Source organism: Perna viridis, chromosome 6 (assembly GCF_037379345.1).
Source record: "Perna viridis isolate PV_CMFRI_1.1 ecotype Kerala chromosome 6, ASM3737934v1, whole genome shotgun sequence".
In the NCBI taxonomy this organism is placed as follows: Eukaryota; Metazoa; Mollusca; class Bivalvia; order Mytilida; family Mytilidae; genus Perna; species Perna viridis.
In genome coordinates, this window is record NC_142450.1 from 39,548,865 (window position 1) to 39,573,623 (window position 24,759).

At 33.3% G+C, this 24,759-nt stretch overlaps 2 protein-coding genes across 8 annotated transcripts in view; one reads left to right on the forward strand and one right to left on the reverse strand.

Moving 5' to 3' along the window:
• LOC148614917 (E3 ubiquitin-protein ligase Mdm2-like) overlaps positions 1 to 9,969 on the reverse strand; it is a 29,862-nt gene extending 19,893 nt beyond the window's left edge. Inside the window, exons 1-7 of one of the 2 annotated variants that reach the window (XM_088589427.1) lie at positions 9,775 to 9,969; positions 6,536 to 6,577; positions 3,640 to 3,774; positions 3,313 to 3,387; positions 2,662 to 2,795; positions 2,087 to 2,198; positions 1,214 to 1,307 (exon numbers count right to left, since the gene is read on the reverse strand). In XM_088589427.1, the coding sequence (XP_088445553.1) occupies positions 1,214 to 1,307; positions 2,087 to 2,198; positions 2,662 to 2,795; positions 3,313 to 3,387; positions 3,640 to 3,774; positions 6,536 to 6,577; positions 9,775 to 9,843 (661 nt within the window). In that variant the 5' untranslated portion in view covers positions 9,844 to 9,969. Of the gene's footprint in view, positions 1 to 1,213; positions 1,308 to 2,086; positions 2,199 to 2,661; positions 2,796 to 3,312; positions 3,388 to 3,639; positions 3,775 to 6,535; positions 6,578 to 7,179; positions 7,278 to 9,774 lie in introns of those variants that run through there. The other variant, XM_088589428.1, reaches the window with a different exon arrangement.
• A 6,987-nt stretch (positions 9,970 to 16,956) lies between these two features.
• LOC148614918 (uncharacterized) overlaps positions 16,957 to 24,759 on the forward strand; it is a 28,343-nt gene continuing 20,540 nt past the window's right edge. Inside the window, exons 1-2 of one of the 6 annotated variants that reach the window (XM_088589436.1) lie at positions 16,957 to 17,159; positions 23,183 to 23,346. In XM_088589436.1, the coding sequence (XP_088445562.1) occupies positions 23,200 to 23,346 (147 nt within the window). In that variant the 5' untranslated portion in view covers positions 16,957 to 17,159; positions 23,183 to 23,199. The other 5 variants (XR_015923796.1, XM_088589438.1, XR_015923797.1 and 2 more) reach the window with 5 other exon arrangements.

Genomic DNA, 24,759 nt, shown 5'->3' on the forward strand with positions numbered 1-24,759 from the left:
CAAGAAGTTTCTTTGTGTTCTTCCTCCTAAAGATACAAAATGTCCGGAAAATGGCACCACATTTAATGCTTTGACTTTTTTACAAAAGAACATAAGAGAAGTTATAATACATGTAACTTCATGTAATCTATAACAACTATGAAGCTTCTTTTCAGAGTTATAGGACTTGAAAAAAACTTCAGTACAGAAATATTCTTATTCAATGTAACTGATACATGTAGATACCACACTATTAGTTTCTGTTAAACTAAAAAATCTTAGATTCCAGATTTTGAGCTACAAACATACAGAAAACGATATGGTCAATCCTTAACATGACATAGCAAAGTTCAACACATCCATGCAAGTACACCCTCAGGTATGAAGCAGTGTAATGTAATAATGTAAATAAATATAAAGTGTCTTATAATATATGAATCTAAGCCTTAATTTCTGAGTTCCCATATCTTAATTTTACTCCTCCTATACCACTAAACGGAATTTAATGAAACTTTCATAGAATCTTTTCGTTGCAAAAATTGAATATTTTGCATTTGAATAAGGTGGGGTTAAAAATCACAGTGGCACCACCTATAAAAAAAGTATTGAGTGCCCTGGCATCAGTTGAGGTTTAATACCACAACATTTTGTTTTCTAGCCAATACAAACACATCCAAGACAAAACTAATTTGTTCTTCAAGCAATACCAGTCTGCATCCATACTTGCCCCTCAGGCAATACCAGTATGTGTCCACACTTGTATTACAAGAAAAAGAGTTCAGTGACCCCAAATTTTCTTTTTAAAAATGTGAAAGAGTATCAGTTAATTGTTCTTTATATAAATTTATAAGAAATCTTATCTACCAGTTTTTAATAGTACTCGAAAAAATAAAAATTCCCAATAGAATCCATATAAAATGTAAAAAAATTGTCTTTATCTAGACTCAATTGTCTCAAAATCAAGGTGACCTATGTGTTTAACATTAAAATTCTGAAGTATGTTCATTCAGATCACCTTTAAGAAAACTTGGAAATTCTATCTACTAGAAATATTAGGTGTGATCTACCTTAAGACAGGTGTGACTGTTTCCTTATCATTGTTGTTGTTTTTGAAGTGCATTGTATAGATTACAGCTGTAACATCCTGAAATGCAGCTAGATGCTAATTTGTAGTTCTTACAAGGCAGAGAGTACTCAATACGCTGAAAGCAAGGACTTTATGTTAGATACTTACTTTGGTTTGAAGCATCTGACTGTACTGAAGACCCTAATAGTTCTGGTGAGTACACCTTCATGTCCAGGTATTTAGGACAAGATATAGTTATGAACTACAATGCAAAAGAAAAAATCATTTTAAAATACCATTACACGGAACATTGTTTAAACTTTTTTTCATATTTAAAATTGGAAGTTATTTCATTTTGTAAGTGGCAAGAAATGCATGATCGATTCTCTTCCTACAGAATATATACATGTTTATATTCAAAGCTTAGGCTGACAATAACACAATTTTAGAAACTCAATCATGCCAACCCCCAATAATAAAACCCTAACTCTTCAATTTCAGTATAAGGTCAAAATATAAACCAACCATCAAACGAGATGCCTAAAAATTTTTTTTTATATGACACACCTACCTGTGACATTGTTGACCTTTTTCTTAACTACCTCCTCCTTTTTTATTCAGAAATGTGAGTCATGTTTTTTAAAATTAGGAAATTTCGGAAAAATTGTACAAAACCTTGAATTTAAAGATAATTTAATAGAGGATGTCAAGAAAAAGACCAGATAAAAACATTTAATCAGGGAACAGATACACCATATTCTACCCTTCAAATCCCAATTGGGAAACTGTTCACCTTAGTTAATTTTGAGTCATTTTTTGGGCAAATCAGGAAACTCTGGGATGATTTTACAAGGTCTACAAACAAAGCAGAAATTGGCAAAATCAGAAGTAAATATACAGTAAAAAAAATATCGTAACAGTAAAATCTGGATTTGAAATAGCAGAACTCTGCTAAAAAGCTAAATAAATCATCCCTGGAAACTTTCATCAAGGGAACCAGCCTTATTTCAGAGATAATTTAAGGCAAACAAAATCACTGACCTGCATTATTTTACTGTTTGTGGTTTCCATGGTTTTTGGCCTAGCCACAAGTTGCTGACGTTTAGTGGTTTTGAAATCTGGCAATGGGTAACAATTCATTTCTATCAATTTTCTGAAAGATAAAATCTCTCAATTGAATTGTACTGAATTGTGTAATGCCTTCAACTTTTAATAGATCACTCCATTTATATTTGATTTTCACTACGTTGTTATCAATAACAAGAGAAGTGGGAGCAGGAGACTAATCACATGTACTTCTAAATTTAATTTTGGGTAAAAATTTCACTTCAAGTTTTAAGTAAGCTCTGCTGAAACATTAATTTTACATAATTCTCAAATATATGAGACTAGATTCTTATCATTATGTCCCAACTTTAAAGTAAGAAAATGCATTGGAGAAAAATTGAGGATGCTATGCAGAACTGGATTACTTCTTCATCTTGTACTACCAAAACATTATTGAGAACTGTGTAAGCCTAGGACAATTACTCTATATTTTAAGTCATAAAAAGACTCAAACTATACTGAACAGAAATAGATAATGTCAAGCCTGATCAAATACAAAGGGAACTTACTTAGCATCAAATAGTGTGAACTTTTTGACCCCAAGTGCCTTACTAAGTGGATCTTTATCACAGCTGACTATCCGTGGATCCTCTGGACTGTATAGATTCTGTTTAATGATGTAGTCCTTTAGAAGGCTTGTCACCTTGTTATATACATAAGAATATCATTATACATTGTAATATTTTTTAACTGGAAGAAAACTAAAACTGAAAAGTCAGTTCTCCAAATCTATATGTAAACTGTAAAAGAAAATCATGTTGATCAAGTTGTTACAATATTGGACCATAGTTTTCTTAGATGGAATAATAAAGTCAAACCATTACCTGACCACAAAATGTTTATAAAGTTGTACATAATTTTTTATAAATATATATATACATATAACATATGATAATTAAATATCATATGTTAATATACTCATATCAAGTTACATTTATAAAATGCAAGCAAAAGTTCAAGTACCAGTACGGGGCCTTATTTAGATATCAATGACATCTAACTATATTTGAAAAATAACAATATTGAAATTTTTGTCTATGTAATCTATTACAAAAACTTCTCCCTCTCAAAGACAAATGGGAGAAGTGAACACAAACAAGGAGAAATTTTTGCTAATTTCTCCCTGCAGATAAGATCCTGCCAGTATTTACCATTCTTACCTCCTTCACAGTAAATATCTCCCATTCCGTTCCCATCTCCTTTAATATAGCCAGTAAATCAGGGCTTGGTTTGATCTGGAAATACATATTTAATTCAAAATCACAGTATCAAAATATTAAAATGAATACATTTTCAAAATTTAAAGAGTTATAAATTACTTTCAAAAATAGACTTTTCAAAGTTTAAAACCTATGGTCCTTCGAAAAAAAGTCCTCAATAAGTATAAAGAATTGAAGGTCCAGGACCAAGGTAAATGAAAATAAAGGTCAAAGGTCAGGACCATGAAAAATGTGACATAAGATACATTTTTAATAGTAGCATTTTACCATAGGTACATTAACAGAAACTTCCTCCATAGCTATAATGTGAGACTTTCCAAGCTCATACAGGCTCACAATGTTCCCTGCCAGAAGATTCTGTACATGTGTGTCTAGTGATACTGAATGTTGACCTGTTCCAGCCTGAAAGTATAATGATGTACAATAAAAATGCTAACGAAAATCGTTTACTGACAGTGATCAAAGAATTCTTTTTTAAATTTAGGTTTCAACACGAAAATTCGAAATAAATAATTTTCCTGCAATTGAAGTCTGCTTTTTGAAATTAACAAATACTTATGAAATTCTTCAATTTTTCCACAAATCAAATGGAAAGTGGTGTACCGGTAAAGAAGTATTTTTCACCAGCAAGTCATTCTCACTAACTGATTTTTCCTCCTCTCCTGTGAAACAAGTCCACATAAAAAATTTAATAAAAAAAATGTAAAACAGATTGCTGATTTTTGCTCTCAAAATGAGCTATCATACAATGATTTTCATTGATGAATAAATTATGGATGAGCATATTGGCGAGAATTGCTTCTGTTTTGAAAACGGTGAGATCTACTCTCTGACCAGTATAAAAAATAACTTTCCACACCAAAAATGTACCTGCACAAGATGAAAGGAATGTTGAGCCCTAGAACTCTGACTGACCTTTCGCCAACTCTAGAAAACTACAAATAAATGGATCTGAATAATGCTTGAAGCAATATTAAACCTCAAACTTTAATTTCCTGTCACATAAAATATTTGTTTTTTTTATTCATCCTATTGTAAAAAAAAACCCAAAAACCACTGATGTGCTATGTACTTTTAAAGAAAAATGGGATTACAATTGTGATCATTTAAATTAAGTTTTCCAGTGTTATAATTAAATGCTGTTTTTGTGTTGGGAGTGAAGCATTTTAGTTAAGTTTAATCTCATGCACTTGTAAAGAGTTCAAAAACACTAAAAATTTTGTTCCGCATTTCTTTCAACTTCATCCATCAAGGTAAAATCTGCTAAGGCAAAAACAAAATAATTGTGTTAAATTCTGAATTAAAAAAATAGTGTAAGTAGGTAAGGACTTTCCATTTACATAGAGTCTTTGGGAAACACATTCTGACTTTGACAATGCTTATTGAAAAATAGGGCATTAATGGACATTAAGTGATACCCCGCCACATATTGGTGAAAAAATGTTCAAAATGAACAAAATCAAGAAATGTATTTTGGATTTTGTTGAAAATTAAACTTAACCTGTAAAGGTATGTAAGTCTCGTCATGTGATTTTATGAGAATGGGTCTTCGTCTACCATTCAAATGCATGGAGATACGTCATCAACACATCAATTTTTTTGTGTGTATAATGCTGATAAAAAATGAGAAATATCTATTTCTACATAATAAAAATGTTAAGAAAAGCATAAAATAGAAGATTTTGCATTGTGATTGCAGTGTTTCGATTTCCTGAAAGTAAACAATAAAATGCAGATCGGTCTTCGGATTTCAATACGTTCAACATCAGAAATTCCAGAAGGGAAACTGAAACCAGAACAAGACTTACAAACCCTATTGATTGTGCAAATTAAAAAAAAAATCATTGACCTTTTCTCAAGTTATCATCTTGAGAAATCGTTGGAGAACAGATGAACAGTAGGATAATTGGAAACAGACATCCCCCCCCCTGATACAGTCCGTATAGTTTTGTTTTTTACCCTTAAAAAAAATGTATCAAAAATTTGTAATTGTGTACCATGTGTTATTTTCTTGAAAGAAATGTAGATACTTAGAAATAAAAAAGAAGAAAATTTTACTGTTTCGGCTATCTTTTTTAAAGACAGTACTTATTTTATTTGGCCTAATAAAAATATATAAAGTTATTTTTAAAAAATGGAACTACCATCCAACAGAAACTCAGAGATTCTGAATGTTTAGTACAGGCTTATGTACAATTTTTTTTGCAAGAATTTGCAATTAGACATTAATCTTATGAATGTAATATCCACCAATCAAAATTTAAATTCTGGAGAATATAGAGAAATTTAAAAGTTAATTCATCAATGCTGGTGCATGAACTTTTTTCATTTTTGAAAGAAGAAATTAGTTCTTAATCTAACAACACCACCACCATATTATATTCTGCAGCCTCGTTTAAAAACAAATAAAATATAGTGAACATTTTATATTACAAAGTTTAGTTTATATAAATTTCCATTTTTTTTAAGAAATACATCAAATATTTGCTATGTGATGTAATTTCCTTACAAAATCTCTATAAGTTTCACAAATTCATAATTTACTAAGAATTGCAACAAGACATTATAGTTCAATCTCAAATATAATTTTATTTGTGATATCAGTTATGTTTTAAGGTGAAAGTTTACATAGAATGTCAATGCTAAAATGCTTGGAAGTCATTTATAATTCAACAGAAATTGTCGTATTTTAACCAAAACCCAAACAAGATATATGCTTTTCACCACTAAAATAGTTCATCTTATTTCAATATTTTATTTCAATTTGTTTTTTATTAGAAGTAATATATATATATAGTTATCCTTAACACTTAATATATTTTGTACATTTTGAATGTTACAGGACTTAAAAAGTTTTGCAGCATGCAAATATTTGGATGTTTTTAAGACCACTATTACTATTACTATTAGTAATCATACCTCTATCAGCAAATGTTGCCTTCTGCTTGAAAATAATTCCATTTTAAATCCACTATGCTATTTTGCTGAGGTAAAACTACTATTTTGGCGCAATTTGTGAAATTCGCATGCGTACAACCTGCATTTTGCATTTAATTGTTTACCTGATATTTCATCATAACTATTAATAGGTAGATAACTCTGTCTACAACATATGTCCCTTACCCCATACAAGATTAATCAAGTGTGTAAATATAATAATCACCTGTTCGAATGTACTTGTTCTATCAGGACTGGACATTCTTTCCTGTAAAAAAAAACAAGTCTCACATTACTCACAATCATCATTTTAATATTGACTGTTATGGAGGATTTTGATGTTATTTAATAATAATGATAAAAAACTATAATTGTTTCTTTTCTGTCATAACCAAAATATAACTACAAAAATATATAATACATGTTGCACAGCTATGATCATATTATGAATATAATATTATGAAACAGAAAAAACTTGCAAGCCATGAATACAACAAATTCAAATATGTGAACTGCAAAACACATGACTGGAAAGCTTAACATTCTTGTAATTACTTTATAGTTATCCTCAAAATATTAAAATGTACTTGTTTACTTATCAAAATCAAATAACTAGGCAAATATACTTTTTTCCTTCAAATTTTGACCAACTACGTTACTGAAAATAATAAAGACATCGGAAAGTCGAGGATGTTATAAACACCAATATACACGTCCTGTTAAAAAAAAAAGAAACATGGAAATGACATGTCTGAACAAGTCTGGACGGGGACAGGACGTTGAAATATAATATTAATAATGACCTAAAATTGGACATAAAACAAATAGATAGCCAAACATTTTAACGTGCAAATGTAGCAGAAAACTTGCGGTTTAAAGTTGACACGGAGTTAAGTGGGACAAAACATTTGTCTGGTCAGTACAAGACAAGTCTGAACATGTTTTGATTTTTTCCGACATGTGCTTCCGGTTTAATTATTTTTAGAAGCTTCAAAACGAGGTTTTATTTTCATTTTCCAGTTTCTCTCTAGGGACTCCAAATAAATAGAAAGGGTAGTTCTTTCTGAAACACGTACTCTCTCTGGGGTTTTAACGAGTTCTGTGTCACAGGGCCGATCATCGGCCCAAAGTAGTACTCCTTTCAGTGCCAAAGGGCCGATGCATCGGCCTTTTCAAAAACCTGTCGTTTTATTAGCGTCACAGTAGCAAGGCCTTTGTGTCGCCGGAACGTGACATTGAGAGGCAAAAAGGGGAGGGTCCATAAAGGAAAGTTTTGGTAGTTCACCAGTCATTTTATTTAATCAATTATATATATTTTTAATTACCTTGGCTGGATGACCTGGGGGAGGGGTCTAACGTTTATCATACGAATTAAAACATTTACGGTTACATATTACCTTAATGAAATGCTTATATACAATTTAGTGCTAGACAAGATATTACATGAATTCAATAAACAGTGTACAAGCATTCATTTAAATATATGAGCCTTTGCTAACCTGAACCTCATTTCCCCAATTAATTGTTTGTCTTTTAAGATGGCAATTGAACTGTTTGATATATGTCAGTTGCTAGAAAAAAAATTTTGATTTTTGATTTTTGTTCTATTTTTTCTATTATCACCTTTTTCTATGGATCCGAAGGCCACAAGTCACACCAAATTTTGAAACAAACCCATCCATTTGGAGCCGAGATAATCGGACGGAATGACGTACAAACAAGGTGGTTTCAATGTCGTTTAGTGGGGGGTTAAAGTGATAAAATAAAGTAAAAAATAATACCAAAGAATACACAGATACAGAGGCCGATATCGGCCGCTCTTTTTTATCTTGTATCTTGAATTTTCAACTTATTATCTTGAAGTTTATTTAATTAAAAAAGAGTGGCCGATATAGGTTTTCATACAAAGATCATAATTTACTTCACATAAGTCGATAAAATTAACAACGTAGATAAATTCTATATCCTAAAAAATAACACAAAGTGATAGCAATAGAAATGATAAGTTTTTTAACCATTGTACATTCATTTTTGTCAAACTTAACCGCCTATATTCCAACAATCACACTAACAAAAAAGTGAAGTGTCCCCCGAAAAAAAAAATCACAATCGGTATTGCCTTTGTCCGTATATCAAATGGATTGGAAATTTAATCAATTGTAAAATAGTATGAATTTTAAATCTGTCAAAAGCTTTCTTAATTTGTTAGCTATCCCCCCCCCAAAAAAAGGAGTGATGGGTATGACTCGCCATGCATGTTTCTTGTCTGTCTTCCAATGTTTTGTTTGAATGTATGTACGATGCAGTAAAATTATGACCACGTACGCCTGCGAAAGGGAGATCTTTCGATAAAAGTGTTCATATATTTTGAGGCTCAAAGGTTAAACTCCTCTTGAACTTTTTATTGATTGGAAAGAGAATTGAATGCAAACTAAACAAACTATTATTTTTTACATGTATCGTTTGAATAGCATTTTACATGAAATCATTTTTGTCTGATAGTACTCACTGCCCTTTTTATGTTATTTTTTGCGGGAAAATTTTTTATATGTACAATTTAAGATAAAAGCCTACAAAAAATGTAGGTAAAGTGGGGTAGCATCTTTTTTTTTGCATTTATTTTATTTCCTTCAAAAGGTCATTCCCTGTCGACAGTGTCGTTTGCTTTTTGTTCATTTACGTTCACATTTTGTACTTGTTTTTTAAAGTTTAATGTTTAGCTTAGCTGCCCTGTCAATATTTTCAGACTTTCAATCAAGGAAAAGCATTTTTTTTTAAATGGTAATTGGGAAACAAGTGCGTGGTATTCATTCCACCCACTTGATGCTTCTTGCACGACGAAACGTCACAGAACAACAGCTCGGAAAACATTTTTGAAAATACGTCTGGCACTCTCTTTGAGAAAATTCTGGCAGTCAAAGGGTTAAGTATTTTATGATTGTTAACTGAGCATAGTGTAGGAAATCTGAAAGCAGAAATTCATCTCGACGGGGGCCAGGATTTTTTGTTGCATAAGAAAAACATATTTGTTTTTCCTGCAGCAGCCAAAGCAAAGCTATACATTTTTTGAAAATCTACATTGTTAAATAATGAGGGAATTATTGAATCACATTTTTTGTGTCCATGGCTTATTATAAAAAGTTTTTGGCTCAAATTTGGAATAATTTTTTTTTCAAGATAACCCCTCTTTCAGTATGAAAATGGTAGATGCTTTAAGTGAGGGTCTGGCTATTCCATTTGAAAAGAATAAGTAACAAGTTTGAAATTAAGGGACAAATTCATCAGTGACATTATATTTGGTTTAAGTTTGATAAACATTTTTGTTTCATTTTAAAAAAAAGACATATATATATGTTAATTCCTGATGTAATATGGAGTGGGGATTCATGCCTATATGTAAAAGCGAGCACCATTGAGTTTCACCATACTATTCAGCCTCATCAGCAATATCCATTTTAAGCTCACCTTGCCAAAGGTCATGTGGGCTATTGCCATCACTTGGCGTCTGCTGTTGTTGTCTGCTGTTGTTGTCATTCGTTAACAATTTTTCAAAACTCTCCTCCTCTGTTAATACTTGACCAATTGAAACTAAACTTCGTACGAATGTTCCTTGGGGTATCTTGCAAAGAACTAAACTGCCATTACTAACAGAAAAACATAGGGGTCAGACAGTAGTTCTTCACATGTAACTCCAAAACTGTTAGGTTCAGCAAATTCTGATACGGGATAAAACTGTTCAGCATGATGAGATCTATCTCATGAACCAAGTTTGGTATGAATGTTCCTTTGGGTATCTTGCAAGGAAGTGATGTGGGGATTTTTGATCCGTCAAAAAAAATGGCTGCGGTTACTAAAATTAGAACATAGGGGTCAGACAGTAGTTTTTCTCATATATCTCCAAAACCGTAAGGTTTAGCCAAATTCTGATTCTTTAATTTACACTGCAGATCAAATGTTTTGTAAGAGTTAACAATGAACGTGTCAATTAATTGTCACATCAAATCACTTTTCTTTTCTGTTGTTTGAGTTTTTGTTACTTTGTATGTATGATTTTAGTTACTTTATGTTCTTTGTTGTGTATGTCTGTTTTCCATGTCTGGTCTTTGTCCCTGGATTACATTCTTTTGATTACAGCTATAACCTTGGTTCCCTTGATTACTCTTTTATACTAATGTATTGTCTAGTGCTTTATCATAGGCCACACAGATCCCCCATCAGTTAGACCTTAACTAAAGTAGTTTATCACAAATGATAGGAAAGAGTCTATTTTTTTGTTTGGCTGCAATCAGATTTTGATTTTTTTAGGCGCGTCAGGGCCAGAAAATATGACTCCTCCATTTTCAGTATTTTCAATAGGGGGTTCATAATCGTGTCCAGCTGCCAAGTTAGTTTCTACAATTGCAGTTATATTCTGGTTACCATATAAATATATTTTTTAGGCTTTGAAATAGATGATTTCTTCTGTTTTGGGTCTAGCTTAAAAATGTCATTGGTGGCATTTTCAATTTCAAATTGGACCGCCAGTCCATGCTTTTCTGAAATTATCAAATTATTTTTATTCTTTAAAACAATGTTCATTGTTCTTTCAAACGCGTAATATAAGTGATCAAGAATATGTTATCTAAAAAATCGACAAAGTAGCCGGTCTTCAAATCCTCTCAGAAACGTGGCGATCTAAACATCCGCCCGCAGCTAAAAAAAAATATTGTTAAAAGACACGTTCATGCCTTTTGTACTGTCACAAGTAGTGGACAACACTCCACCATCAATAACTTAATGCGTGCACATGACATGACATGACACAAGTCACTCAATGAGCCATTCTAAGAGGAAATGCGACATACAGCCGAAAAGCGAAGTACCTCCGTGACCCCGAATTCCTTTGATCCGATCTGCACTCAACAATGGGAAGATAACTCCGATTAGGGGCGCTTTAAATACAGCGCGATTTTTTTTTCAGTCTTGTATGCCTCAGAAAAAAGTATTAATTATTAAATAACTTAAACAGTTATTTCAAGTAAAATTCATGAAAAGAATGGTTGATGTTTGTTTACATTCATTTTTGGAGTGAATTCATTGGACCAATGAGAGATGAGATTGAAATAAAATCGCTCTCTCGGAAAACGAGGTTTCCCTTGTTTACTTTATTACCCAATCAAAAAGCTGACAGAATCGCATTTAACACGTCATAATTAAAGATAGAGGGGTTTTCTTTGTAGATTGACCAATGATCTTTGACCATCTAAGGGGATTAACTGTTCCAAAGTCGGGTCTCACTAACCACTTCCGGGTCAAATGGCCATCCCCTCCTATGTAGTACCAAAAACACACTGAACCTAGACCTATGCATTGTAAGTGCATTATTTGTCTGTATTATGATTAAAAGTAGTCAAAATAAAGCTGAGAATGTGTACTTTAAAATCATATATGTAATTAACTACAAAAGTATATGAATATTGTTTACATGTGTGAGTAATATGCCTCCATGCTGTCAGTTAGCAGAACAGGTAAAAATGTGGATTTTCAGTATTATTTATTCAAGTAAATTTTGTGAAGAATTTCTACTATCATCGTACCATTAGCATAATGATTTTGGAAGCCTTATTTTCCAAGCTTCGCAACGGTATGCAGCTTTAAGATGTCATTTGTCCTGGGAATTCACAGTGAGACTTTGAAAATTACTTTTTTAACATGTAAAGTAATGGAAACGTTAGAAGTGGTTAGTGAGACCTCGGGATCACCGTTTATTTGCAAACTTTTGAAACCACCGAAATGGCATGTGCACGTCGCTGTCAGTGACAAAATCAAGGGCTATCTCGCCAAAAATACGTGTCAAAGTCAATAAAATGGCGATGCCTAATCGGAGTTATCTTTCCCTTGTTCAGTGCAGATTGGATCAAAGGAATTCGGGGTCACGGAGGTACTTTGCTGTTCGGCTGTAATATGACCCGATTGAAAGACGAACAGACAGACATTTATTAACTGATGACTTAAAATACAATGCAAATTGCCCCTTTAATACAACAGGAGGTTTTAGCAACCATAATTTATACAGGGCAATTGCCCTGTATTAATTTAATACAGGGCACATGCCCTGTATTAATTCTTGACCAATATGATAGACCTCAAACCTATAACAGAAAGGTATATGTAGGTTTGTACAGATAACTCCTGTTATTTTAAGTCATCAGTTAATAAAGGGATCATAAAATGGTTATTTTCATATTAATCTACTGAAAAACACATTAACACACAAAAAATCAAAACTGTATAATGATCTCCACATTAATAAAATTCGTAAATTCGTGGGAAAAGCTAAAGAATGCATTAAAAACCTAATTTGAGAAGGTATCAGCAAACTTGGTATATTAATATAGATCTATATAGAAAAGAACAGTTGGGGTGAATAAATGCATCAAGAGATCTGGAGTGTTACAGTCTTCACTAGGAAACATGTCATACTGAGCTGTATTTAAAGGTTTGTACAGATAACTCCTGTTATTTTAAGTCATCAGTTAATAAAGGGATCATAAAATGGTTATTTTCATATTAATCCTGTATTATGTCCTCGTACAGTCGTATCGGGTTTCGACCACTTGTATTGGCCCTCGGGCCAATACAAGTGATCTCAACCCAATACGACTGTACTTGGACATAATACAGGATTAATATGAAAATAACCATTTAATAACCCTATATTATAAACTGTATTATTGGGTTATGTTCGAATATTGGCATGCATATGATCGCAATAAGGGATATAGCCACCCAGTATGGGATTTAGCTGTCGAATATGGCCTTTAACCGTCCAATACATCATATTGGACTGGTTAAAATCAGAACTGTCCTAGGGTATTAGACTAGTTAGTCAATAAAGGTATAATTGCATAAGGTCCTTATGCAATTATACCTTTATTGACCAATTAGTCACTTTTGCGTAAAGCACGAACGACATATCATGGGCAGCAGAATTTTGTAAATAGTCAATAGTGTCATAAACTAAAGACATAAACAAACACTCTTAATATATTCATTTTAAGTTTACAGATACAAACATAACAATAAATACAATAAACTGCTGGGTGGTAATTTTTAGTGACCTTTGACCCTGGATCATGATTAGAATTGAAGACGTTCGTAATCATTGTGATTTCGTTGCAAGGAGAAAAGAGAATCGTAAAATAAATATTTATCGTTGATAAATACTTCCTGACTGTTCGTTATTGCGTTAAAATTAATGTAAATCCATGAGATAACCAGTCACACATCAGAGACTTTGTTTTTGTGTGCATTTAAATTTTTAAAAATAGCGGTATCAGCAGAACACTTGTATCAAAGTAGAAAGGCTATATTTCATGAAGAATATGAATTAGATGATATATTAAGAAATGCTCCAACAGCAAATATCGCTAAAAGACTGTCCAAAGACATAAGAACAACAAACACGTGGGAAGAACTGAGACCCATTATCATGGCAGAAAAAATTTTTGCAATGTGAAGAATTTCGAAAGGCACTACAAGAAAGTCAAGGGTTTATACATCACAATGTTAGCGACAGCTTCTGGGGCACCGGTCGTGACGGGAAAGGACTTAATGTGTTCGGCTTATTGTTAGCTGGTTTACGTAATGGTGTGACTCAATAATAAGAACTCTCAGTTATTTTACTTAACGGTTTAATAAACATTTTGTATTTTCAAGATATCCAAAGAATGCTACATGTATATAAAATACGTACTTCATTCTTTTCACGTGTTTGTTTTCTTGTGATGATAATTTGAATGTTTTATTTTTGTTTGTTTTGCTCTTTGTCTCTGGTTATGAAGTAATTTATCCATTTCCTTAGAGAGTAAGGTCTCTGGAATAAATGTACACTTTAATAATAATGTGTCATAATCAGAATCCACCTTCCCATTCTGTAAAGTTGAGGTTTAGTGACAACGTCCTAAAAACGAACAAATAAGAAGAAAAAAAAAAATAAAAATAAAAAAACTAACACACTTTAATTTGGATAAAAAAAACCTACACTAAATAAAGAAAAAATAAACTATAAGACCAGTCATATTTTATCCAAGACACAAATCCAAACAAAGGTAAGAATATTGCAATCTTCTTGTCCGTCCGAAAAAAAACTTTCGTAACAGATATCTCAGCTTCTACTGAAGGAATTGATTTCAAATATGGTATGTACACCTTCATAACGATGAGCTGTACCGTGCCTCCCCTTTCCAGGTTTGTCGGATATCTACTTCCTGTTTCCCGAGCCCACTTGAGTGGGGGTATACTTAGTATGACAACGCATGCAATTTCTTATTTTTTACTTTCACACATTTCCCTGGGTGTGAGAGGTGTAAAAACTTGATTGATTGATTGATTGATTGTTGGTGTTTTACGCCCTATCAACACTATATAGGTTATATCAGGGCGATGAACATGCAAGGGCGATAAAAATAAACATGAAATGATGATGAATGAAATGGGATGGGATTGAATGGGACACATGGAAATATAATTTCGATTGCCACTGGAAAAAGGGGAAGATGGGTAGGGGCGGAAAATTTAGCCTTTGTGGAGCGGTCCACAAAGGGATATTTTACGTGCCTGAATTGTGGCACTCCTCAGACACGTTGGCCCTCTATGGTCTGCGGTCTTATGACCATAGTATTATGACCCGACAACCCCCGCGCACGAGGGCTACCCTATTTAACCACCTAGGGTACACACCTTGACCTATATGGGCGGAGCACTGACACCGCGCCAGAGTCTCAAGTAACTCTAAGTCGCCTTCTACGACAATCTACACCCGGGCCCGCACGGGGATATGTCTGTTAAAAAAGATCACTGCTGTTTTTTTCCTGTAAATTCGTTTACACATCGCCACAGACCTTGCGAGTTTCAGCACCTGCGGTGCTTTGATTTAGATATCGAGAACAAATATGTTCTTATGCACGGACCATTTGATTTTCGTGGGATGTTGGATGTTGAGGTGGGATTTACACCCGAACCGGAAATTTTGTTTAACTAGATTAATTTTATTTCCCGCCCATGTAAGTGGTCGGGAAATATAGTGTTACCCTTGTCCGTCCGTCCGTAACATTTTGGTTAAGTTCTTGGTTATTTAAGGTCCATATCTCAGGTACTACTAGTAGTACATCTATGATATTTGTTCAGTAGATGTATCATTGATAGTAGGTCATAACCCACTATAAATTAGGTCACCGTTAGTACATTTATGCATGCACTACTTTGTTATAATTTCAAATTTCAGGTTTGGAGCTGCTATTGGTCAGGCTCCAAGGGATATCCGTGCAGTTACCCGTTCCGAGTCGTTCTTACTGGAGACGTACCAACAGCTACCGGAGGCTCTTCATGACATCGGTCCTATGGATATTGACAGACCTTTCAAGAGAATTTTAGAGATGTTTCGCCCTGCAATTTTAGCAGACATGTATCCAGCACAAACATACGGAGATGGAAATTGTTTTTACAGAGCCGTTTCCAGAACCCTCACATGATCTGAAGTTTTCCATATATTACTCCGTGTCTTTGCCTTATTGGAAGTACTTACATATCCGATGTTTTACGATTCCACCCACAAGAAATTTACCGATCTAGTGAAGGATAACCGTATTGTCACAGTGAAGTACGACCAGTTATCCAAGGATATAGCCGATTTAGCACGATATGCCGATATGATGCATCTGTATGATCCAAGTGCTGCTATGAAGACCGCCATACGCTCGTACTACCCCCCCCTCAGCTGAACATGGAATTTGTATCCGAACCCTTTTCTAGGAAAGTTTGTGGTCGAGGGGTAAGTGTCTCCTGTTCACCTATTTGTACCGTCATGTGGACCTCTGGTGCTGTCCCAACTGGATCATCATTCATACCGAATCATTTCGTTCCGCTCATTAGAAGACAACCATTAGAAACACCAGATGTGATCGACGTAGACAACAGCACAGACGACCTTATTAAAACCACCGAGGAGAGTACAGATAACATTAAACAAAACGCGAGTATTCAGCCTACCCACGAGACAGAAGAAGACAACACTGTAAAGGAAGGAGATTATTGTCAAAAAATTTTGCATCGCAAATTTGACAGTTCTAACATCGTTGGGAACTTTTCAGACCTTTCTATACGTTTATGTATCTTCCCTGTATCAATTTGATCCGATGGAGCAGCGTAGCGAATAGAGTCGTCACATTCTGAGACGTTTATATAAATATATATATATATATATATATATATATATATGTATAAGGGTCTGAAAAATTCCCAACGATGTTAGAACTGTCAAATTTTTGGTCGTTCCCTCCGCGGGACTCGATCTCGTACCGCTGTGACATCTATGGCAACACCGTCTGCACTTAATCCAGCGCCCTAGACCACTCGGCCAGCTATATATATATATATATATATCGTTAAAACTTTCACTTATGTAGCATTTCTAAGGACATGTGAAAAAATAATTTCCCGCGAAGAAAATAGGGTGAATCCACGAAGATTGGACAGAAAAGTAGTCTTGAACTATAAATAGCCATTTTCCCTACTTTCACTTTCGTTTTGCACTCACCAAACCAACCTTTACAGTGGAACATTTTTATGATATTATGTTAGATTTTCTTTTAAAGTTCTTCATCTTACAGTGTGATGTTTGCTCTATTTTCTAAGTCATTGTTCATATCTTTTGACAAAATATTAGTTTGTAGAGCGGCAAAAAGAAAATGCACTATATTTTTATAGCATCCCTGTTTTGACGTACACCCGCTCAGGGATATGCAATACGATACTGGTACCTATTACGTCAGCTGTCATTGGAACTACTTTCAGAAATCTTCTATGTAGAGGTATTTAATGTTCATTTAAAGATGGATGCGCCCAAAATATGGATTTGAAATTGGAAAATGTGTGCTTATAAATATAAACATGTCGTTTTCTAAGATAATTAACTTAACTTTTTTAATTCTATTTTACGGATATGTACGTCTTATTGATAGAGCGTATCGTACACCCTATGGCTAGGTCAAGCGAGCCATATTTCTAATGGTCATAAGTGACAGGGTCAACTTCCGGCGAATAAATGTAGCGCGTAGATTTAGGTTACAGACCACCAATTCAACCAATGAGCATTTGGAACGTACGCAAAAATAGTCCTACGCAGAAATTACCCCTGTTCCTCATAGTGCTGTGAAAAAAGTTCTCATCTTATTTAAAAAAATTAAACAGTTTCTGACAGGAAAAACATTTCTGTACATTTTATAGGTGCATTTTGCTTCTTGTGATGTGAAGCCTAATCTCCATAATGATTTTTAAATATACCCTTATCTTGTGAAAACACTGGGATTTCACTTCCGGTGACCAGTACTGCACTGCAAGTCTGCTAACCCCACATGCCATTCTGAGGATTGTGAGCTGACATATGTAGAATCATGCTGATATATAGTCCTCTGCAGGTTAAAGTTAAGGTAGAGTCCAGAGAAGTCATTGAATATTGTGAAATTAGCATAGAAGCCTATGGAAAGTGGAATTAGTGGTTTTTAGCCTAGACACATATCAAATCCCGTATCACATCCGAGGGATTGAGGTAGAGTAGCGGAGTCATCCGAGGTTTGCCGATTGACGAAACCACAATTATTTTCCCACTATCTTCTTTATAGCCTTTCTGTAATTTAAAAAAAATCCACCGGCGCAATTCAATTCAGATTTTCAGGGATGTTAATTTGAACCTTCCAACAACTTATATAAAAAATATAAAAAAAAAATTTACCATTATTTTTTTCAATTATTATGCATAAACACAGAGATACCCTAAAAAATGACCCGAAATGGCTTCCGGATGTCACAAACTTGACCTTTTTTTTTACCTCGCCAAATCACAACCTAAATGTCAAATTTCTCATTTCAACACATGTACTAAAATAATTTCATTATTCCTCTTCCATTTGAGCACAAAAAGTATGAGAAATTCTGAAACGAAATGTTTCTAATTTTTTTTGTTGAAAAATCCCCTATTATTATAGGAACTATAAGCTAAGGGCAGATAATTGTGGTCTCGTACCATAAACTAAGTTCTTTTTTTTAGTGTGTTTCTTCCTGATTTTTTTTCTTTGCTGTCATAAACTTTATTGCTTAGTATTAACAGCAGAAATGTAGGGCAAGGATCAAATTTACAAGGGATTTTTTTCATTCCGTAATTTTATGTAGAAGTTGTGATTTGGTCCTATGAAATAAGGTCAGAATTTAGGACATTGGGCAGTGGTCACTTTTCATGTCTACGGGTTCTCCGAAGCAAAGTTGCTAAAAATAAAAAAAATGATGGTGAATTTTCTGGTACTCTTATAGAAATCTGCTTTTATACATGTTTCCATGTTGGTGAAGTTTGAATGAGTTTGAAGCGGTGGAATTTTTTTTATATCATATATGTCAAGATGGGTCTGTTGAAATGCAAAACGAAATTGTGTCCTCGTACCGCCACAGTTTAGTTTAGTTTCGCACTTTTGAAAATGACATAAATGGAAACCGGTGGTTGCTATAGTGATTAAAAATGAAGAATCTATTGTTGATAAAACATTTTCTGAAAAAAACTTAAAGGGACTTTTAAAAGTATTTTGCAATGTTTTATATATTCACCAATAAAGGGCCCATAAAAGGCATAATTACAATACAATTTTTTTTAACATACAACAGTTTTGATTGAACATATATAATAACATATAATATCAACAGTTAATTTACAAACTATACTCGGCGTCACATAAATAACATACTGTTAAAATTTGAATAAAAATATTTTCTACGACTTTATTGACACCAACCGTCGTTTAAATTGTCTTAAATGACTTGCTCATTCGTTTAGCCATACAGCTTCTCAAAAACAAGTCGCTTATTAGCTTAAATCATGCGTAACAAATCCTTACGGGAAAATCCCATACTAATATCCGCCATGTTGGTTTTTACGGGACGATTTGTTTACAAACGAAGTTCGTAAGTTCCCGTCGAACTCCAGTGACAATCGTCTGCTTGATCAACTTCTCGGTATTGTACGTTGTTCGCGTAAAATAAATCCGAGATATCCGAAATAACGCCGAAGTGCATTCTGGGTTCTTCGGTTTTTGGACAAACCATTTAAACGTAAACAACATCTCCTAGCAACCCGATCACTGTAAACATGGCCGACTTTTTACAATGTAAATATTGGCACCTAGAATTAAAATCTGACCGGAATTTAACGATTCAATGTGTAGGGAGAAGCCGTTTGGCTAAACGAATGAGCAAGTCATTTAAGACAATTTAAACGATGGTAGGTGTCAATAAAGTCGTAGAAAATATTTTTATTCAAATTTTAACAGTATGTTATTTATGTGACGCCGAGTATAAAGAATTGTCACATTTTTATTTTCAATGTTGAAGGGGCTTTTTTTCAATGACAATTTGACTTCATTGTGAAGGTGAAAGTAAGCCAATTTTTTACCATGCTATATTTGATAAGTGGATTACAAAGTGAAATAGCTCAAAATCTAACCGGCGATGCCCATATGAGGATGGGGTTTTCAAAGGAAAAGGTTTGGACAGTTTCAGGGGATGAAATAAAAATTTAAGATATTTTGCGGGAAATTTGATATTTTCAAACCTGATTTTATGAACCTTTTTGCAAATTTTCGCATATTTTTGCATGGTTTCTATGATAACCTAATTTGCCGTGGGTGATTTTTTTTCAGAAAATTTTTACTGCATCCTGAAGGCCTTGGCTTGAGCTATTTCTAGATATATAGATTTACAGATGCTTGACAATTTTTTAAAGTGATACGTGTAAAAAGCATCAGATTACAAGATCAAAATTAGGCAGTTCTACAATACTGTGGCGTGCTGGCTTTGTATGGGGTGAATGATACAATAATACAAAACATTAAATAATTTCATCAAATTATATTTTTACGGTGAAAAGTGAAGATATATTAAATAACCTACTTGTATTTATGTCATATTTCATGAGGGATTTCCCTATTCCAGCGGGGATTTCGGATATATTTTTGGGGTTTTCGCAGTATTAGGGGGATTTCAGACATTAGTAATACCCTAAAAATAGATAGAGGTTCGTGGAGGGTTTCTATTTTTATGGGAGTAAATATCGGTCGGTATCCATTTAAGATCAAAATCGTTTAACACGACTAATACTTAAAATAAGGATATATATAAGTTATATTTTAAACGTACTTAAAATTAGAAATGTCTCAAGTCAACTCGAAGCTTTTTTCGGTGGTCGAAAACGACCGGCTGAAGTTGAACCCTGGGATTATCTTTTGTGATCCTAATGATCAAACGATTGATAAATTGTTATTACTTTAAAGGATTATTAACGATGCACATATGAGGGATGCCAGGTTAACAACAAAATAATGTATTTCACACCTGGTTGACCAGGTAATTACCAAGCTTGGGGTCATGAACTTGTCAGAGCGTGAGGCCAGATATGTAACTTTCGATTGACAGTTTTTAACAACATTTATATTTAAGGTGACGGAAATTTATCTGAAATACTTTTTGAATGGATTTTTTTATACACTTTTTTAATTTAAGTGACGAAAACGATCTAAAACATTTTCGTCATTTATGAAATATTTATTTCGTCGTTTTAAACGGGTGTACAAAAATATAGATGACTTGTAAATTCTTAATCCTCCTCCTCTTTTCAAATAAAGTCTCATAAATCAGATTCTGCAACTAGAAATTTCTCCAAAAAGAAAATGTTTTACCGAGAGTACCTGTGTGGTTAAAAGTAAATTTTTAAGTCGATTTACCTAAAAAGTCTTACCTTGGCTATAACACGGTCATTGCATGCCTGATTATATTTGCCATTAGATCAGAAGTCAAGTCAAGTAAACTTTATTTAAAGTGGATATATATCAAACAATAAACATAAGCTCTGTAGAGCTTTTAAAATCAACATAAATAAAACACAAGACATACATATTAACTGAAATCAACATGACATACAAATTATAAATAACATGCAATGGAAACTATAATTCAAAGCAGATTTTACTAGCAGCTAAAAGGATTAAAATTATCATGCCAGCAAGATTAAAATAATAAATTGAAAAATTTTAAGGAGATGATGTTGCATCTGTCAGTTGGGTAAGCCAAGCTATTGGCAAAAGGAACAAGAACATCCCTTCCCCTCCCACTTATTTATCAAACTTTTAAATTGATCAAGGCCCATGTCCCCTCATAATTCATTTGGAAGTTGGTTCCACAGTTTAGCTGCCCCATAGCTGACAGAGTACAGGCCATACCTGGTTGTGTTTACTCTTGGTATGTTCACCAAGTTTGTAGACCTAAAAGAGTAAGAAATTTCTTTAACAGTTATCATATCATGTAAGTATACAGGAGTCAGTTTGTTTATTATTTTATATACATGTATAGCTAACACTTAAGGATGGCATCTTAGACTTGATTAACAACTCTTCATATGTACTTTTATCATCATTATAAATAAAACGTAAAGCCCTTTCTTGAATCTTTTCTAACATTTTTGTACAGCTTTCATTACAAAAGTGCCATACTAATGGACAATAGTTGAAATTTGCCAGTATAAGAGAATAATATATTGTAAGTTTACCAAATTTACGTAGACGATTTCCAATTCTTTTTAATACATTTAATTGTTGTGATGCTTTTTTACATATAATAGAGATATGGCTATTAAAATTCAATTTAAAATCAAATGTTATACCAAGTAGATTTACTTCATCCTCACAGAGGATATCATTACCATCTAAATTAAAAAATAATGTTCTCTTTTTGAGTCTTACTGCCAATCGCTATAGCCTGAAACTTGTCAGGATTGGCTTTCATATGATTATCTGAGAACCATTTGATTAAAATACTACTCTCCTGTTCCAGAGTATTTACAATATCTTTTAGATCATTGCTGCTATATGATAAAGTATTGTCATCAGCATAGTTATATAAGTCACTTTTCGAAATAAAGTGAAATATATCATTAATAAAGATATTAAAAAGGACCGGTCCCAAGATTGACCCCTGTGGAACCCCTTTATAGATGTCCAAACAAGGACTGCATATGGAACCAATTTTAACACACTGCTTCCTGTTTTTAAGGTAGCTATTTGATGAAGATAGGGCATTTTCAGACAAACCATAACTTTTCAATTTCAGCAGGAGCAGATCATATGGTAGATTTTTTTATGATTTATTTTGTTAAACTGTTTTTGTGTGAAAGCTTCTGTAATAGGTTTTAAGTGTAGTTCATTTGCATTTTCTTTGATGGATGTTTCTTTGATTTTGGTAATGCTGGGGTGGTTGTTATCTATTTGAATTGTACCAGTTCCTATGTCTTTGGCTACATTTATAAAAAAAAATCATTAAATACACAGCTAATATCTTTCTGATTTGTTAACAGTTGATCATTTTCTCCAATTACAATATCTGATTCGAAATGGCTACCTTTGATAGTCAAAAAAGGTTTTATGTTGGGCCGAAAGTCTTTGCTTTTGGGACCACCTACACATCGTTCTATAAAATACTTTTTCACAGATTCACGCTTGATCTTACTTACCAAATTTCTGTGTACTCTATAATTTTCCCACGACTTAGAGTCTTAGAGTCTTTGTTGCTTTTAAAAACATTATGAAGCATTCTTTTCATCATTTACATTTGTATAATCTAAATTGTCTACATCTGACTGCTGAAGGTCTCTTAAAAAATGCTCACTATCAAAAGTTTTGAAACTTCTATAAAATTTATAACTTCTATAAAGATAAAAGGAAAGACGTGGCCAGCCAATCCAGCACACTATTCTATTGTGAATTTATTTAGTTGCTCAACTATAAAGTCTTTTTTTTTTCAGCTAAAGATAGATTTGTGATGATCCCAATCATAGATTTTCAGAAGTATGCCATTGGTACAGATTTTAATCTTGATGATGTTGATGCACTTGGAAAGGAGATTTGTATTGCGTTAGAAAATATTGGATTTTGCTACTTGAAAAACCATGGAATTTCTGATGACATTGTAAGTAACTGTAAATTAAAATTTTCTATTTCCACTTTTAAGTACTGTAAAGTACTTCATGGTTCTTACTAATTTTTAGCTCATCTGGCCATAGGCCATGTTCTTGTACTTCTACAATCTCCTGACCAACTCTCAACACGCTGAAGATAATGTCACTTTTCTCTGCGCATGCTATTTACAAATTCCAAACTAAATTAAACTAGTGAATTTAAACATTAACGATAGGAGTGAATTAAAAAAATAACAATAAGAGTGAATTTAAAACTATATACATTGGTGGATGTTTAATGACTGTAGGTGTAAGTTGAGATGGCTGTTTTGAACGACTCGACTGAGTCTCTCATAACAATGTTCATTGGTATGCTGTTCCATGGTTTGATGGTTCTTGGAAAGAAAGATTGCTGTCTGACTTGTAACTGACACTGAGGAATTTGGAAGGATAATGAGTGTATGTATTGGGAATGTCTGAGAGGTAGAATTAACCGGTCTGTCTTTGTGATGGCAACTATGGAATGCATTGTAATTGATTTTGTGTCTGATCTTCTATGAGCTAGGCTTCTCCATTTTAAATGTTGTACATGTACCATGTTGGAGACACTAAATGTATTGTGATACCTGTTTGTCACAAACCTAGCTGCATGCCTTTGAATCATTTCTATTTTATTTATGTCATCTATAGTGTATGGATCCCAGATAGAGCAAGCATATTCCAGTGATGGTCTGACTAGCGATTTATATGCCTGCTCCTTTACCTTGGTGGAACTGATGTTCAGATTTCTTTTTAGGAAGCTTGATGTATTGGTGGCTTTATTGCATATGTTGTTTACGTGCCATTTAAGGTCAGATTGGATTGTAATGTTAGCTATTGCCATTGCTTTGAGTCTGTCATTGTTGTCGTCATTAACAATTCTCCTCTGAAACTACTGATTGTTCCTTAGAGTATCCTGCACAAAATGAACTTTTGGAATTTTGATTGGTTAAAAAACATGGCCACTGTTACTAAAAATAGAACATAGTGGTCAGACAACAGATTTTTGCATATATTTCAAAAACCGTTAAGTTTAACTAAATTCTAACTGAGTAAAAGTATTCAGCATGATGAGATCAATCTGTGGTCAAATTTTGGTGAAAACCCGTTAACCCATGTTGGAGTTACTGCCCTTTTTGGATGTTTTTTGTTGTTTTTGATGTTATTACTTTCAAAAATGTTCTCTTCAGAAATTACTAATACAGAATTCAATGACAGTTGGTATGCTTGTTTTTAGAGTATTCTGCACAAAATGAATATTTGGATTGTTGATTGGTTAAAAAACATGGCCATCATTACTTAAAATAGAACATATGGGTCAGACAGTAGTATGTTGCATAAATTTCCAAAACCATTAGGTTTAACTAAATTTTGACATGGATAAC